We start from the raw sequence: 16,818 nt of genomic DNA on the forward strand, positions 1-16,818 counted from the left end.
TCTCGGTTGCCAGGGCCACGCGGTTGCTAAGGCCTCGGCTCAGCGCGGCGGCAGCCCCGCTGCCGCCGTCCGGGCCCGGGCCGGCGCGATGGTGAAGCTCGCTGCCAAGTGCCTGCTGGCAGGTGAGTCTGGCCCGCCCGCTGACATCAGCTCCGCTGCCCACACGGGACTAGAGCGGGCGCCGTGGGCTCGAGCGAGGCCGGCAGCGAAGGCGGCCCGGCTTCCCACAGCCCCTCGTCGAGTGGCCGCCCCGGCGGAGAAGAGGTGGGGAAAGAGGCGATGGGAGAGAAGGGAGACCTCGGCTGCCTGGGGACAGGAACGGTGGAAGTCGGGTGTGTTATTAGCACTCGGTACCCGCCCCCGCCTAGCACGTGCAGTCGAGCAGTGCCCAGGGAGGGTGTGAGGTGTAGTTGGATCGGCTAAAATCCGAGGACAGGATCTGAGAAAAAGGACTAAAACCCAAACCAAAAAGAGTATTTCTGCAGTGTGGAAAGGAGGGCGCAGAGATTGGAGAAAGTGTGAAGGGAGCAGGGTAGGCAGGTGAGTGCTGCGTCATTTATGAGTCTTGCTTTGGGCTGATTTGAAAACTTCATGTCAGAAATTAGGATGATTCTGAGTATGATAGAAAGGTAAAACCTAAACAAGGAGTAGAAGTTTGAGCACTTCACAGTGGCATCTTTTCCCCCAAGCAATTTAGAAGCTAACCTGAGAAAAAAATGAGGTGACCATTTATTTGGTCAGGATGGATTATGGAAGTGTTGAAAGTGAGTACAGCTGTCTGTTAGCACTTTGTGAAAAAACTTTTTATTTTTTCCCTTCCTTCTACACTGAAGCTCTGTGCAGCCTCAGCCAAAAGCACAAATCCATAAAACCTTTGTGTGCAGTCAACTCCCTCCCAGGTTTAATTCTTAGTCCCAAATTATTTCATCCAGAATAAAATGTTTGCCTTTTTTAACCTCAGAAGCAGCTGACCATCAACTCATATAAAGCCAGATGTGGTTGTTAGCAAAGGCAAAAGAATTGATCTCCCTTGTGGCTCTATTGCTGTGAACAGCATGAATATCTTGCCCGTCTTCTACACTTGAAACATAGGCATCATTTCCAATTTGGAAGTTTCCTGCTCCCAATATACTGGCTTTGCTGAAGTCTGTCCAGTTTCATTGTTTAGTGTTACCAATTCCACAACCATTTAAAAATCACATAGGTGTTCTTTAAATGGCTGGTTTATGTCCTTAATCCTTATTGGGTCTGGAGTGGCATTTTCAATTCTGTTCACAGCACAAAGAACAGGAATGTCGATCCCATATGTCATTCTTCTATGTGCCACAATAATATCCATGTATTATTAAAAATAATAACTTAGTGAAGCAGACCAGGAAAAATAGATTCTCTGTTGCAGAAAAAGCCACTATAGTGAAAGGGACCAAAGATATGAGTAACCACAACAACCTAAAGGGAACAAGAAAACACAATTACATAAATAGGAGCAAACCCATCCAAAATGGAACTGGGAGCTCTTGTGGACCTAAGGAAATGGTTATGAAGAGCCAGTGACACAGAATTGGGAGCTACACCAAGGTCAAAAAGAACAGGGGAAAAGGGCTCTTATTAGCAAAACAGAGACTATTGAATTGACAATAGGAGATGATTCCTATGTTAGCTCAAGGGTCATTTACAGGCATAAAGCAGAAAGATCTGTTGTCTGAGCTTACTGTGGAGACACTACACAAAGGTTTTCATTGTAGAGAAACAGCTGGCAGTAGCAAGCATTTTTGAAAGACTCTACAGATTCTGGCAGAATAACAGAAATATGGATAGAATATATACTGTGAGATGCACTACTGGTGCACCAGACTAAACTGAAAAGGGCAAGGAAATTTACTTTGAGGAAGTGTACTGGTGTGATGGGCTTAAGAGGATGGCAGAGAATAAAAAGAGGGAAAGAACACCTGGGGCTGTCAAGTGAAAAAAGGCAATGCATTAGTTAAGAATTTGTGCTGGCTGATGCCTGCACAGTTTGGAGCAATGTGTGCCTCTCTATCTCATTTTACAAAGACAGATCTAATTGTCTATTGAAATACAGAATAGCTTCCACTCAGAACAGAGTGTTGTCTTCCGCACAGGCTTGAACTGATCAGAGAACAAACAAGCTGACTTACCAGATTTTCCTGTCTAAATATTATGAGCCCAACTCAGTTCAAAGTAAGCAAGCATGCTAAAAATGTTTAAACAAGAACTACATTTGGTTAATGCATCTAGGGGTAATTGTCACTATCCAAAACACCCTTCCTCCTCTGTAATAGTATGTGAGCAGAGAGCTTTACCAATTTCCTTCAAAACACCATTAGGAAGCTGTAAGAGAGTCAAAAATATACCCCTTTCTTTGTTTATTCATTAACAACATAATGTAAAATACTTCCTTTCTGGCTTTATTTATTAACAACATAATGTGAAAGACTTGTATTCCAGGCTTGGCTGTTACGAATGTGCCTTTGAGGGTAAAGCTTGAACCACTGAGGTTTTTAATTACTGGCTCCTGTCCTTTTAACTATCCAGGCTAGTGAGACATTATGTGGAGAAATGATAAGCTCTTTTGAAGCATTAAGTCTTTGTTTAGAAAGAGTTATGATTTATCATCTTTTTCATGTAGTAATATGGGCATATGTGAGTTCTGCAGAGCCTGAGGAAATGGCCTGAAGTTGTGTCAGAGGAGGTTTAGGATATTAGAAAAACGTTCTTCATCCAGAGGGTGATTGGGCTCTGTAACAGCTCCCCAGGGAAGGGGTCACAGCACCAAGCCTGACAGAGCTGAAGAAGCATTTGGGCAATATTCTTGGGCACATGGTGTGACTCTTGGGGATGGTCCTGTGCAGGGCCAGGAGTGGGACCCAGTGATCCTTGTGGGTCCCTTCCAACTCAGCATATTCTGCTCTGTGATCCTGTGATTGCTTTGGATCTCAGAGTTTTGTAAGAGCAGGTCAAAGCAGGCAGCTGTCAGGTTTGCCTGGAGTGTTGTGCAAGCCATATCAGAAAGCCTTGGCTCTTGAAGAGCAAAAACCAAAACCCCTTGCTTTTCCTTCCATACAGGGATGAATCAGCAGGCTCTTCTCTCCAGCCGTGTGCTTTCTCTCTGACGTTTGCTTCTGTTATGCCCAGGATGCGACTAATGAGACACCAGCAGCATTGAGTCAGCAAGAGTTGCTCTCTTAGCAGGGTCAGCAAGAAGAGTTCATTGAGAAATGTTACCAGCTTAAGCAGCTTTGTCTCAGTATACAACAAAGATTTGAGTCTGAGGAAATGGATAACCTAAGGAGAAGAAATAGCCTCCTAGGAAGCCCAGTCCCTCTTCACATTGTAGTTTTCTCCACATAATAACATATCTGGGAAATTTTAATTCCTAGTAGAGTAAGCATGAATTTTAGAACAAACAGCAGTTCCACCCTGATCTGGCAGTCGTTTGTTGTTGTGCATAGGTCAGAAATCAGATGGCAGCCACCAGTATGCATAATGGCAATATTCATTTCCTTGTGTGGATATTACCTTTTAGATGGTTTTGTGCTTCATGTAACAGTTAAATTGCCTGTATTCAGAGTTAGAGCATCTGGGCTCTTACATGTAATAGTATTAGAACTGAGGAAAAATAAGATTCTCTAGTATGAAACAAAAAATATTTTATGTTTTGCAGGAGATCCAGCTGTGGGTAAGAGTGCTTTGGCCCAGATGTTTCGCAGTGATGGCGCTCATTTTCAGAAGAACTACACACTGGTAAGCATACAACAGGCTCAGACTGCTGTCTAAATTTTTTCTAAGATGAATGGGAAAACTGAGAGGCCTAGAACAAAATAAATATGATTTTAAATTGAGGCATTCAAGGTGGGATCTTAGAGGGTTTTCTTTCTTGCACCTTAGATTCTGAAGAGAAAGCATTTAACATTCTGTAAGTCTGCATTATGTAGGTGCTGGTGTTGAAACTTAAGGCAGAATAATTTAGTTAATCTTGTGATTTTCCTACTGAACCAATGTTTTCACAAGGTTTTGTGGTGTTAGAGAGCTTCCCCCTTTAGGGACTACTCTAAGAAAAAGCACTGCTGAAGGAGAAAGCTTTTAATTCCAACTATTAAATGTGGATGTGGACAGTGCGCTTATCACTGTGCAAACACCAAGATGTGCTGCATAGCCCCAAGATAATTATAATCTACAGAAACTGTTCCCAGATGAAGAGGATACAGTTTGCAGCCTTTCAGTGTAAGAATCAATGGTGATGACTAATCAGAAGCAGGATAAAAATAAAAGTAAATATAAGTAAAGTAAAAAAAGGAAAATATGAGTGTGGAGAAAAAACCCCCCTAAAATATGTTTATTCATTGAAATAAAGATGGAAACCAGAATTTAAGGATAGAAATAGAACAAACAAATGAGCTACAAAGCAGAATGAGATAAAAGGTGGGAGAAGCACAAATAATCTCAGTCCCATATGTTAGCTCATCACATGGTTAGTGGAAAACGTTCTAAGGCGTGCGTTAGAGCAGCAGTGGGAGAGTGAACATAGACCTGAAGACTTCAGCTAATACTCTGAGCTGTAAATAAGCAAATCTCTTTGGTTCTCCTCCTTTTTCCGCCAGCTGAGCAAATCTACGAGTCTTTGACATATTGGTGAGATTAGGTTACCAGAGCTAGGAGGAGTATTGCTGAGTTTCCAGCGGTCTATGTTTGATGAAATTGTAATGATTCACAAGAATTGCCTCAATCCAATGTACGGTTGGTATGCAGTTGGACAGGCTCTTAAAAACTCTCCTGATCCTCATTTTCCTGATTCTTCTTGACAGACAGCGGGCATAGAATTGTTGGTGAAGGCTGTATCAGTTCCAGAGACAAGTGATAGTGTGGTGAGTTTTTCTGTGACATAAATTGGGTCAGAAAGAGACATCCAGAACTCAAGCCCCACACGAGTCTCATTCTGGTGGAAGATCACTATGCATGTTCATAGGGCAATTAAGTTGCATTAAGGAAATTAGGCTGATCATGTATAATTGCTGATACTCCAGGGTTAGTTTAGTCTTTAAAATGTGGTTTTTGTATGCTTGTATCCAACACAACATTTTAAACCAAAGTTATTGCCAGCTTTGTTGAGATTCTGTTCAGTCCTTTAGGGCACTCAGGTTTAGTTTGTGATTCTTGGAACTACAAAAGCCGAAGCTTATCTGTTATTTTTCCTTAATGCCCTATACTCCCATTAATGGAATTTATGTAATTTTTGTATAAATTTTGTATATACTGTCTCACTTCACATATTTTGTTTCCAGTAGGGATGGAAACTAGACTTGGGGCCTTGGAAGTAACTCTTTTACTGCTTATGCTTGAAAAATTGCTATTTATTTTCTCATATTATCTGGAGTTTTCTCAGTGCTGGGAATTTGTCCCTTAGGGACATGACACTGCTGTACTGAATAAAATGTTGGAGTTACGAGTTGCAGTAATTACTTCCAAAACCTTTCCCTACACTGCATTTTTCTTGGCAAGAGCCTTCTTTCTGTTTCCGCTTTCAGGAATTCTTCATTTTTGACTCTGCAGGAAAAGATCTATTTTCTGAAATGCTAGAGAAACTGGTAAGTCTTATATAACAGTCCTCTTCTTCCAAAGAAGTGCTTTTGCTTTGAAGATCTGAGCTCCCCAGTCTGGCAGATGTAGCAAACTTTGCCTTTAGTGTAAATGGGAATAATTACCTCAGTTGCCAATGCATCCTGTTCTACCTCTCTAAAAATTGCATAAGTATACTATAAGAAATACTTTCCAGAGAAAGGAAAGCAGATAGGCAATTTTCTTACAAAAGAAATAGGAAACTTTAACTGAGAATTTCTGTGTACTGTTGTTTAAAGTTATTTTTATTTCTTAGAAAAACATCTGTTATGCTGCAACTTCAACAGTGGGAGGGTTTTTTTTGTGTTACAGTGATGTGTTTGATCCAACAGGATTCATTTTTGTCCTTGAGCATAATCCTGCCCTTGGTTTTTTTTCTTCATATATTTGTGACCTTCCCTGCACAGTTCTCTACTGCGTTATCTCATTTTGAGAAGCAGAATCAGTTAATTGATGTAAGCTTTCATAAGATGGCTAAGTCAACCTAATGGTTCATTGCCTACAAAAGCAATTCCACTTTTACACTTGCACTAGATCTGGTTTGCAAGGGTCTTCTCTAGAAGCTGGCTCAGCTTCTCAAACTGGAAGAAAACCTTTCTACTTTTTTCCTAGGATTAATTTTGTGCTGATTCAGCATGAAAAATCAGCTTCCCCAGGGACCAGATGAGTGCCAGAGCTGATACAAGTAAAGGGGCAGGGCTGCACAGACAGGACTAGGGAGGAAAGCAAGACCACCTCTCCCAATGTCAGTGATTTAGCTGGGTCAATTGAAATGTGAAACCTCAGCCAGGGCATAGGATTCCCGGGTGTTAGGCTTTTATTTTCATCTTAGCAGCTGTGTTTGCTACGCTTACAGCATGGCTGTTGACCACATCAGTTTCATTAGAGCTGACAGTGTTCCTTTCTTGCTGTGCAGTGGGAACAACCCAACGTCCTGTGCCTTGTGTATGATGTCACTAATGAGCAATCCTTCAACAACTGTGACAAATGGTTGGAGAAGCTGAGGGCTCAAGCAGTTGGGATGCACATCCCAGGTAAGAAAGGGTGTGATTCTTGTTATCTACTCCTCTCTTGTAGGACAGCAGTTGTTTCTGCTGAGCTGTGGAATTAGACATTTATTTTCAGTCAGGGGCAGACATGGCTCCCTCCAACTCCTTTGCTTTTATCAAAAAGCAGATAAGGCTTGAATATGTTTCCCTTTTGGAATCTTTTTTAGGTAGTTATAGACTATTTGCCATGCCTACAACTTCTTCAGTTACTTCTACAAATATTCCAGTATTTATGGCTTACAAGTCAGCATTGATGAGCTGTTTTTTTTTCTTTCCTTCCATGTCTTTTTTTCTGTAGGTGTCTTAGTGGGGAATAAAACAGACCTAGCTGATCGTCGAGTTGTGGAGCAGGAACAAGCACAGGAGTGGGCTGAGAAACATGGCCTGGAATACTGTGAGATGTCAGTGGTGAGTATCTGCTCTTTTCACCATCTGTGCAAGGGGGTGTTTGTAAAGTTATCTTCTCTTTCAGGCAGAGAAAGATAACTGGGGACTCTCTTCACCTTGTTTGTCATCTAACTCAGTTTTAATCCTTCTTTGGTGAAACAGAGGAGAAATAGTCAAATGCTTGTTCCATCTGCAATTGACAACTTTCTTATTTCTTGACAGAAGGAAATGAAAAATTTTGAGGCCCCTTTCCACATCCTGGCAAAGTTATTTCACCAACTGTACAAAGAGAAAGTGGAAACTTTTCTCTCACTAGCTTGAATGGTATGATTTATTTATCCTCTAAGCTTCTTCTAGTACTGAGAATCCTGCTGGACTGAATACAGAGAGAAGAAAAAATATGAGCTATTTGCTATCTCATGGTCATCCTCTGGTAATTCAAAATAAACTAGAAATAGGCGAGTAGAAAGACTCTCTTTAAAGCTTCTACCTCAGCATTCCTTTCATGTCCTCTAACTTGGTTCTCTGCTCATTGAAAGTCTGCTAGGTTGAAGGAGGCGGAGAGTAAAAGGGGAGGACAGAATGGAAATTGCCAGCTCTTTGCTTTAATATCTTTTTGTCTGAACAGACTTCCTGCTGCTACAAGCAGGGATTTAGAGGTTTGGAAAAGGAGAGAGGAAGCTGACAGAATGTTTTTCGTTTTAAGCCAGCCTTGATGCAAATACTGCAGGGCAGGACCGATTTGGCCCTACCCCTTGAAAAGCATTTTCAGGAGGAGGCTTTTTGCCTTAAAACCAACACCTGGAGACTGAGATGTGTGGAGGCAGAGATGGATTTTGGTGTGTTTCCAAGAGCACCCAGAGTTGGAGGCCAATTTTAACAATGTTGCCTTTATCGTTTGTAGGATTGATATGCTGGTGACTAATGCATGTTTCTAATTTCCAGAATCTGTTTCTTTCCTTCGGCGTGGCTCACTGTCCCTGCCTGGTGGGAGCTGTGTCGCGTCCAGCCGCTGTCACTTGGTGACGCAGTGCCCCCTGCTGGTCCCAGGTCACAGGAGTTCTCCTTAGGCTGCCACCTCCCTTGAAGTGTGCAGGAAGGGCTTCCTGCAGGCACATCCAGATTGGCTTGGCTGCGAAATGGAGTGATATTGCAAGAATACCTTTTCTATTCTAAAGATTCTAAAACTTACAAAAATTACTTTTTCTTCTTCATGTCTTTATTATCTTACATATTGTTGTGTCATTTTTGTTAGCTGAATTTGGCAATACCATTCTGTTTAGGTTCAATTCTCAATCTCAAAATCAGAGTCCTCTTATTAAAGTCTCTTCACTTGTCATTGAATTTCAGATAAAAGACCACGGTTCTGATGTTGCTAGTGGAAACAGGACTAAGGAAATGAAAGACAGCCTGGCTAAGTTACTCTGACTCAGCTGTGTCTGGCTAGAAATTTCGTATTAGAAGGGGTAAAAGCCTAGAGAGAGTTGCTCTATTGTGTGGAGTACTGATATTCAATGTATAGAGTCTTTGCTAGTGCACTATGCAAAAGCATCTGTGGTAAGGTGCTGCTTGTAACTGAGCCTAACACCAAGAGTTTCAAAAATTTAACCATTATCTTCCCGATTAGGGTAGACTCCCTTGGGCAAGGGAAACTGAGCTTTGTAGAGACTGAGCACTGAGTGATTTTTCAGGCAGTCTTTTCAGGAATCTGTGTTTCAAGACTTCTATATGTGTGGTTTATAATCATTTTTATGCTCAGTGCTAGGAAAAGTACATTAAATTGAACGTAAGAAATATGGCTGCAGATGTTGTAGCAGACTTTATGAAGCACTTCAGGAATCTGGAGAAGCACTGGCCTCATTTCACTGGCAACAGTGTGTCAATGCTGAGAACTCGCTAGGGAGCATGAATATCAGTTAAAGAGGATGAGTAGGAGCTCAATCTATAAGAAGTAAAAACAAGAGGTTCTTTTGCTAAAAGCCAACTCAAAAATGACATAAGCTGGGAAAGCTCCTGCTTTCTCCAAAGAAGGAAGGAGTTCTCTATGAACTTAGGATAACTAGGAGACTCACTCCTTTTGAACCAGATTAGCATTACAGGCATTTGTATCTTGCATGGGTTGTCTTGTTACTCCTGGGTGTTTTCTGTTGATTTACATAGGCCATATAGACTCTTGCTTGCAGGTGCTGCTATCTGCACCTTTTATTCTTACTCTGACTAGTAAGAATAAAAGCTATTTTGGATGCTGTGCTGATCCAAAGAAGGTTTGTTTTTACTTGGTATCTCATTTCCCTCTGGTTCTATTGACAATGTGATCACAAAACATGACACATATTTTTTCATATTGAAAATAACATACCAAATGTGTATGTCACCTGTGACATGGTGAATCTAGGGGGAAGAATGCCTTGGGAATATGTAATAAAATTAATTCTGTGCAGTCTTTAACGAGGGAGTCTATCTCTCTGCCCTGAAGGACCTCCCATAACTTCAAATAAACACTCTAAATGCGCCTGTAAGATGAAGATTGGTGAATGCTGTTTTATAAAATAAATGCAAAGGCTGGAGGAGCTCATTAAGGGAATGCTTGCAGTGGTGATTTGTGATTTATAGGGAAACTGCTTTTGAGAAGTTAGTGAAGAAAAATGCAGCCCATGCAGGGAAAGATGTATTGCCTGAGAGAGGAAATGTATGATCTAATTAGCTAACAGTAGGGATTCACCCACTGCCCCTTTCCCTCTTCCACAGGCCACAACCACTATTGGAAAAGAAGTCGTGTCTAAAGCATGTTGTCCAACTTGCTTTTTGCAGGACTATTTCAAGCACTAGTGTGGACACAGTTTAATGTCCTTCAGAATAGTGTGTTTGCCAATAACAATCTCAACCCTTTCAAATCTATTTTAACAGCGTAATATATTGTCCTTCCTGGCTAATGTGCTGTATGATATCAGCCTGATGCTAGTGGTGGTTGTTGCTATTCTCCTGGCTTAATTGTGACCTTGGTTGTAGAGGCTAGGAGTGAAGAGGGGGTAGAAAACATGGGAAGATTGTGGGAAATAGTTTTGTCTCTGTGTGAAGGAGTTCAGGGTGATGAGTAAGTGAGCTGGACCGGCAGGATGAGTAAGAGTCTGGAGCCATTATTAAGTTTCTCCTACCTGTTTACTAACTGGCAGTCACATCTGTAGAGTGAGGATGTGTGTTTGCTGCTTATAGGCTTAGCATCAATCTGAATTACAGATGCTGTGGAGACCAGTGGGAGGAAGACAGAAAGTCTGTCTGCTGACCAGGAAGCTTGTTGTCTTCTTACAGCTCCCCTGCTTTGTCCAGCTGTGCAGTGCTGCAGGTGCTCAGCATGAGTGTTACAACACAGAAAAAGCCCAGCTCAACCAGAACTGAAATTTCAAAAGAGGGGGAAGGAAACAAACAGGCCTTTAACTGGTTTTAATAGATACATAATCCTTTCTCCTGCTTGCTTGTTTGATTAGACAAAACCATTTCTTTCCTTCCTGGAGTCCCTCCTTCTTACCTTTCCTTTGGTCCTCATGGGTCTGCACAGAATCTCTGTTATACTTGTGCCCTGCTTTACTTAGCTTGATACATCGCCAGCTGATTTTTTTTTTTATCCTTCTAATTTCTGCATTATCTATTCCCAAGGCTGCAAGACATTTCTTCTTAGATTAATAGACAAAAGAAAACAAAAGTGGAATTTTTAGTCAAATTGTCTTGGAAGAAAAAGCCTTAAGTAGCTGTCTGACATTCTGAAATTTTACTGGAAATTCATTTATGTAAAGTTGTCATATTAAAGATGCTTTAATGGTTTTGTTTTGTCTTGCCAGACATAGTCTATTGCAGAGTGAAATTCAGGATGTAAAATTCCAGAAAGATCAGGTTTTATTGTGGGAATTAATAGGAGTTTCAAAGCTGATTACAGTGTGATAAGATCTGTTAAGTCTTAACAATGGAATGGTCACTGCTGTTCATAATGAAGCATTAAATATACTGAAATGGGGCTGTCAAAACAGTTTCTTCTAGAGATTTGTTCATTTTAAAGACTTTAAACTTAAAGAAAGGACATCTTTTAAAAGACTGATCTGATAAATGACACCATTTGGATCAGGGTTATTTCTGATATAACTTCAGTGACTTGAAGAGCTGGATTTAGTATTTTATGCCAATTGACTCCCCTGGGTAAGCTTCATTTCTTTACCCACTATACATCTTGGACCGATCTGACCTGGTAGCAAAAGACACATGATGTTGTTGAAAATAAAATACTGCCTTGGGGCAGAAGGATAAACTGTGTGGCCTCCTGAGGTCCTCCCAGCAATACTTTCTATAATTCTATTAGATTAAGTGAGGAAAGAAGTAGCGTGGAAAGCACAAAACAGGCTAAGTCATAAACTAGCAATTAAACTGGGAGCTGGGCAGAAAACGTACAATCTATCCCAATTAAGAGCTGTATCTCAAGAGAAACTGGGAGCCTGACGCAGGTGCTGACAGCAGGGAAAACACTGCATTTCTGTTCTGGAGGCAGCAACTGCTTTCTGCTGGTGCTTATGCAGATCTGTGGGGGTCCTTATGCAACTCAAGGCTGTGCTCTGTTTTTAATAATTACTGTATCTCTGACGTTCAGGTGGCAGTTGCTTGCAGTTGTGGTCTCATCTGCCTACACAAAGTCAGCAGCATGATGTCAGATAATTTGCTAGTGGCAGGAAGACATTCCTATTATTGACACCTGCATGATGGGACCCCTCTCTCCCCATGCAATCTCAGTCCTTTTCGTATCTTCTCCTTGGTGGACAATATCCACCTCTGCTTGCTCTTAACAAGTAATTTTTCCATCTTGCAGATGGTACTCTGTGGAACCTAGGGCTGAGGGACTTCTCAAAGGTGGACTCAGAGCAGAAGCACTTCAAGGGCCATGTTGGCCTCCTCAACATCTCTTTTGGCCTAGGGGCACATAATTTCTTTACTTCTCCTGTCCTATTTCCTCCTCCTGCTGTCATTTTGCCTGGAGAACAATGTCTTATGTGCCAGTTGCCCTTGGCTCTGTTGACCCAGAACAACAATGCTTGGGGGAGGGAGGAAGAAGAGAGCTAGACTCAGTCTTTTCAGGGCTCTTTAGCTGTTGTGACTCTGTTGAAGTCACCTGAGAGATGGGAATGTTGCTCAGTCTAGGGTGTAATTTCCTGGCAGGAGACCACTAACAGAGTCCTGGCAGCCTCATCTGGGCTCTTCAGAGCTTGCTGCAGTGTAACTTTGTCAGACACTAGCTGTTCTCCTTCTAACCTGGGGTTTTGGTGGGAATTTTTGGTAGGGTTTTTTTACTCCTTGGATGTCTTTTGTTTGACTGTCATGGCTTTATGTATTTCCTCCCGTAGAGTTGTTTGTCAAGAGAAGCTTAGAATTGCTCCCTTTCCTGGTCTCTGGGATTTAATCTGGAAATGTTTAAAAGGGAAATATGACAGACCCTACCTGTCAAGCTGGGGTCAGGGATGGGGTCAGTTTGATGAGTTTCCCTCCAGCCAGATATACATCAATTGGAGATATGTGGAGCCTGTGATCTTTCTGCACAAGTACTAGAAAAATAGCCAATATGAGGGCTGCCAGATAGGGACTGTGAGGAAAAGGATATAAAGGCAGAAGTGATCGACTTCTGTGTCCCAGACAGGGGAAAATGCAGGAGCAATAGGGGAACAGGAATATGTAGGAAATATGTAGGTCTGTATTCCTTCATGGAGAGCCCAAAGAATTTGCTGAGGCAGATTGGGAAGGTGGGATTTAGGGATGGGAAAACCTGAGGCTTTTTCTGTCTTTTAGAATGCTGTATGAAAATAAAAGTGGAAGGAAAAGTAATTTTTGCATGAGCCACTGAGGGAAAATGAGGATACAGGGTAGAGCTGGGTGACCTTGCAGGTGGAAGGGCAAGTGATAAGAATAAATAACTGAAAGGAGATTTTTAGGGCCAAGGGCAGCCAGGGGGATTCAGAGCCATAATGAGGAAGGCCACTGGTAGCCATCAGTTTAGGTTTAAGATGTAGGGCCTGCATTAGAACAAGGCAGGAAGAGTTAAAGTCTATGTGACAGGGTTGACACTGGAATTTGAAAGGGCAGTAGCAAGGATCCAGAATGATGAACCTAGGAATAGTGTGGGGAGATAAGCACAGCAAGCTGTGATGCTGTGAGCAGCAGTGGCTGTAGACAGCATACCTAGGTGAGACCAGAAAAAATAAAGTAGGTATGCTGAGGGCACTATCAGACTATCAGGGTGGAAGAGTGTGAAGAGATGTTGGAAATTCATATTTGAGTACAGCTCTTCTGAGGGAATTTCTGAGTGAAGGGAAATAGATATCTACAGTTGGTACCCACACATCTTCATAAACACATTCAAAACACAAATTAATTCCAGTGCTATATCCGCTATCTCTATTTTCCTTTGCCAAAAATTATTATGACCGTTGTGCTTTTTTTTTTTTTTTCTGGTGGGGGGGTGGGGTGGGAGGTGGGGAGGGGAGGGGAGGGGAGGGGGAAAGCAGGCAACAACACATACATTTATGCCAAATTGTGATGTTGCATTGTAGCCGTAGCTCTCTTAATAGAGGACAAGCAGGCACAATTTCCCAGGGATATTTCCTGGGAATCACAGCAAGGAAGCTCAGAGAAAGAAAAAACAATTCTTATCTCATTTGCTGCTCCTGTGTTTTTGCACATATGGAATGTGTCTGAAGATTATTTACCTGAAGGAATTTGGTAATTGGATTCTGCTGAGGATTGTTTTGTTTCCTTGGCCAATCACAAAAAACTGTGTTCTGACTGTCAGGAGAACAGTTTAGTTCTCTTTAGTATTTTTTAGTTTTCTTTAGTACTCATTAGTATTCTTTGTAATATAGTTATATATATGTATAATATAGTATAATAAAGCAATTCATTAGCCTTCTGATATCATGGAGTTCTGCACATCATTCTTCCCAAATGTTGGGCATCTTAGCACTGATATTGCATCATGAAAACATTCAGGAAAAGGAAAGAGAACCTGCACCTCCATCTGACCGGGCAGAAATGCCCACTATGACTTGAGCATTGATATGTCACAACAGAAACTTCACAATCAGTTCATACAGCAAAAGGGATGGAAGGAATATTTTCTGTGTTGGTTTCCCTTCTCTGCTTTTGCTATGAAGCATTGCTCTCTCTTAGTCTAACAGTTATGTGTGGGCATTGTGGGCCAGTTCTAGGACTTTATTTCTGTGATGTTGGGTGGCTTCAGTTTGAGGACTGTAAAACTGGAAGTGTTGAGATTCAGGTTACAGTTGAAGCATCAAGCATAAAATCAGCTTGTAGGCACAGCAGAACAGAGTATCTAGGAAAGATGTCTTGCGGGGTTAAGCTAATGCTTTTCAGTGCTGTTGTCAGCAAAGAGAAGCTGCAATGAATGTGAAAATGTTAGGAAGGAGTTCTGCTGGGTTTGGAAAGTGTAACAAGTATAGGTTTCTTCTAACAGGTAAATGCAGGGGAAAGGATGCTGCAAGTCGCTGGATGGAGGTATCTGGGGAGGTGGTAAAGGAGCATTCTTGGACAGTGTCGTGGAACTGGATAAGAGCAGGAGGATGGTTCTGATATGAGCAAAAGCAGAGTAATGCAAACCTTGCTCTCTGGTTTCTATCCCTTTTGAGATATGGAGCTATTGCCCTTCAGCAGAGTATGTCATTGCTCTTGATGACCCTCACAGCTGAGATTGCCAGTATGTTGGCATTCCCTCTTCACTGAGATAAAAGTGATCCCTGAATGCCATCTTGGTCCACAGCTGTTTTGATACCTGATTCCTTTCCCTGTCCATGCCTCTTGCGTTTTTCCTTGGCGTGTGGAGGTCCTGTATGTCCCCACAATTCTGCTACACCTTCCCTGATATCAGCCCTTCCCATCACCTTAAGACTGCTTATTTCCTCCCATGTACTTTGCTTTCCAGGATTAGAAGCTGCGGTCAGAAAAATAGCCACTGGTCATTCTATTTACTACCACCCTCTCCTACCCCTCTCCATTTGGTGCTAGGGAAGAGCTTGTGCCCTGTTCAGCTGGCTAGTTCTGGCACAAAGCTGCACTGGTATAGGAGTGAGAGGGTTGTGCCCATGTCGGATGTGTATCTCTGTGTGGGTAAGAAGCATCCAAGGCAGGCACCTTTTCCTCCTTTTATCAGACTGCACTCATTTATTTTACCATCTGTTTTCCCAGTGCTGGAGATGATGCTGGGGATATGTGACTTGGGGCACTCAGGCAGAAACTGGCCTGCACAAGGCCAGCCATGTGTTTGCCTCCTAGCAATGCAGCGGTCAGCAGCAAATTCTTTGCTGCTGCCTCCTCTCAGTATGGGAGAGAGCAAGTGTGGGCCTGGGTGTGTAGGAGTAGGAGACACAAAGAAATGAAATGTGGCAGCGGGAGAGAGGGAGAGAGACACTGGGGTACATGTGTATCAGCTGGAGAGAACTGTGGGAAGGAGGGACAGACAGACAGATGGACAGAGTTGGGGAGAAGGAAGAATGGATCAAAGAGAGGAAAAACATACAGAACTGTACAGGGAGAGGAGACAAAGAAACCGAGTGGCTGGGAGGCAGCAAGAGAAAGGCTGTGAAGGAAGGAAAGAGGCAGATTTGGCAGGGTTGTGGTGTGGAAATCAATGGATTGTCTGTGAGAGAGAGATGTGTGCCAGCCTGGTACTACACTCATAGATAAGTGGATAACTACAGAGGTGGAGATAAATTCTCTGTGTGTGTGTGTGTGTGTGTGTGTGTGTGTGTGTGTGTGTGTCTGTGTGTCTGTGTGTCTGTGTGTGTGTGTTTCTACAGGCCTGTGTAAGGGTGAGCTGAATGAATGGGTGTGAAGAATGGGGAGCCATAAGGAAAGAGAAGAGTGAAAGCAGAGCAACAAAAAAACAATGCTAGATAGAGATGAACTCTTGGAATGCAAACAAGCTGGCATCAGGCAGTGGGGAGGAAGGGATTTGTATGAAGAGAAGGGAGATCAACTGCATCCGTATGGTTGGGGCTGAGGTTTTCTTATTGGAACCTGAAAACGGTGGCAGGGCAGCCATCAGAGCACAATTCCCCAGTACTAAACAGAAGCATGTTTATACATTCAGGGCTCACTGCCAGTGCACAGAGAGACCCAGTGGACCCAGGAATGTAAATGCCACTATGCTAGTGCAGACAGTTTCCTACCTGCTGAATTGCGATTTGTACCTGAGTGTTTGCAACCTGTGGACTGCCTATTTCAAGCATATCTGCTTGACTACTAGAAGCTGTTTAAGATGGCAGCTCAGGTATTTATTTATCCTCCTTTCCCTTTCCTCTTGCCCTTTTCCTCACAGTGTACTCATAATAGAAAAGAAGCCATGAAAAAGTAGTGCCCATATTTACAAGCATGTTCTTATTTCTTCTGCCTTGTTTCACAGACACCAGTTTGCTTTGCTGCCTGACTTGACATCCTTCTCTTTCCTTTGACCATTTCTTTTCTATACTTTCCTCTGTTTCTTTTCATCTACTTCTTTCTCTCTTCCTTCAATTTTCTATATTTTTATGTTTTTTATTGTCCCTATAACTCCCTCCCCCTTTCTCCATTGCGTTCTAGACTAGGAGCCCTGTTTCTATCCTTCTGCTCCTTTTCTCTCTCCCCGATTCCTCCATCTCCTTCTGTCTGTGCCTGTCTGCCTGCTTTCTCTCACTCACTGTCTGTCTCTCTTGAACTGGGTTGT

The 16,818-nt window shown here is 42.4% G+C and overlaps 1 protein-coding gene across 4 annotated transcripts; it reads left to right on the forward strand.

Annotated features, from left to right (window-relative positions):
• Positions 1 to 13,018, forward strand: IFT27 (intraflagellar transport 27). Of its 4 annotated transcripts, none has more exons than XM_009086453.4 (8): positions 1 to 122; positions 3,686 to 3,765; positions 4,827 to 4,886; positions 5,547 to 5,606; positions 6,554 to 6,671; positions 6,985 to 7,094; positions 7,296 to 7,397; positions 8,019 to 13,018. In XM_009086453.4, exons 1-7 carry the CDS (start codon positions 89 to 91, stop codon positions 7,392 to 7,394), a joined length of 561 nt encoding a protein of 186 aa, XP_009084701.1. In that variant the 5' UTR covers positions 1 to 88; the 3' UTR covers positions 7,395 to 7,397; positions 8,019 to 13,018. The 4 variants fall into 4 exon arrangements, with proteins under 4 accessions (XP_009084701.1, XP_050843963.1, XP_030094209.1 ...); XM_050988006.1 differs by having other exon boundaries at positions 7,299 to 7,397; XM_030238349.2 differs by having other exon boundaries at positions 118 to 264.
• Positions 13,019 to 16,818: the final 3,800 nt, after the last annotated feature.

Source organism: Serinus canaria, chromosome 1A (genome assembly GCF_022539315.1).
Source record: "Serinus canaria isolate serCan28SL12 chromosome 1A, serCan2020, whole genome shotgun sequence".
NCBI lineage: Eukaryota > Metazoa > Chordata > Aves > Passeriformes > Fringillidae > Serinus > Serinus canaria.

Excerpts from the sequence above, each read along its gene's own strand:
- IFT27 (XM_009086453.4), top strand. The coding sequence starts at position 89 with ATGGTGAAGCTCGCTGCCAAGTGCCTGCTGGCAG. Across the intron at positions 123-3,685 it reads TGCCAAGTGCCTGCTGGCAG|GAGATCCAGCTGTGGGTAAG; the intron begins GTGAGTCTGGCC and ends TATGTTTTGCAG. Across the intron at positions 6,672-6,984 it reads AGTTGGGATGCACATCCCAG|GTGTCTTAGTGGGGAATAAA; the intron begins GTAAGAAAGGGT and ends TTTTTTCTGTAG.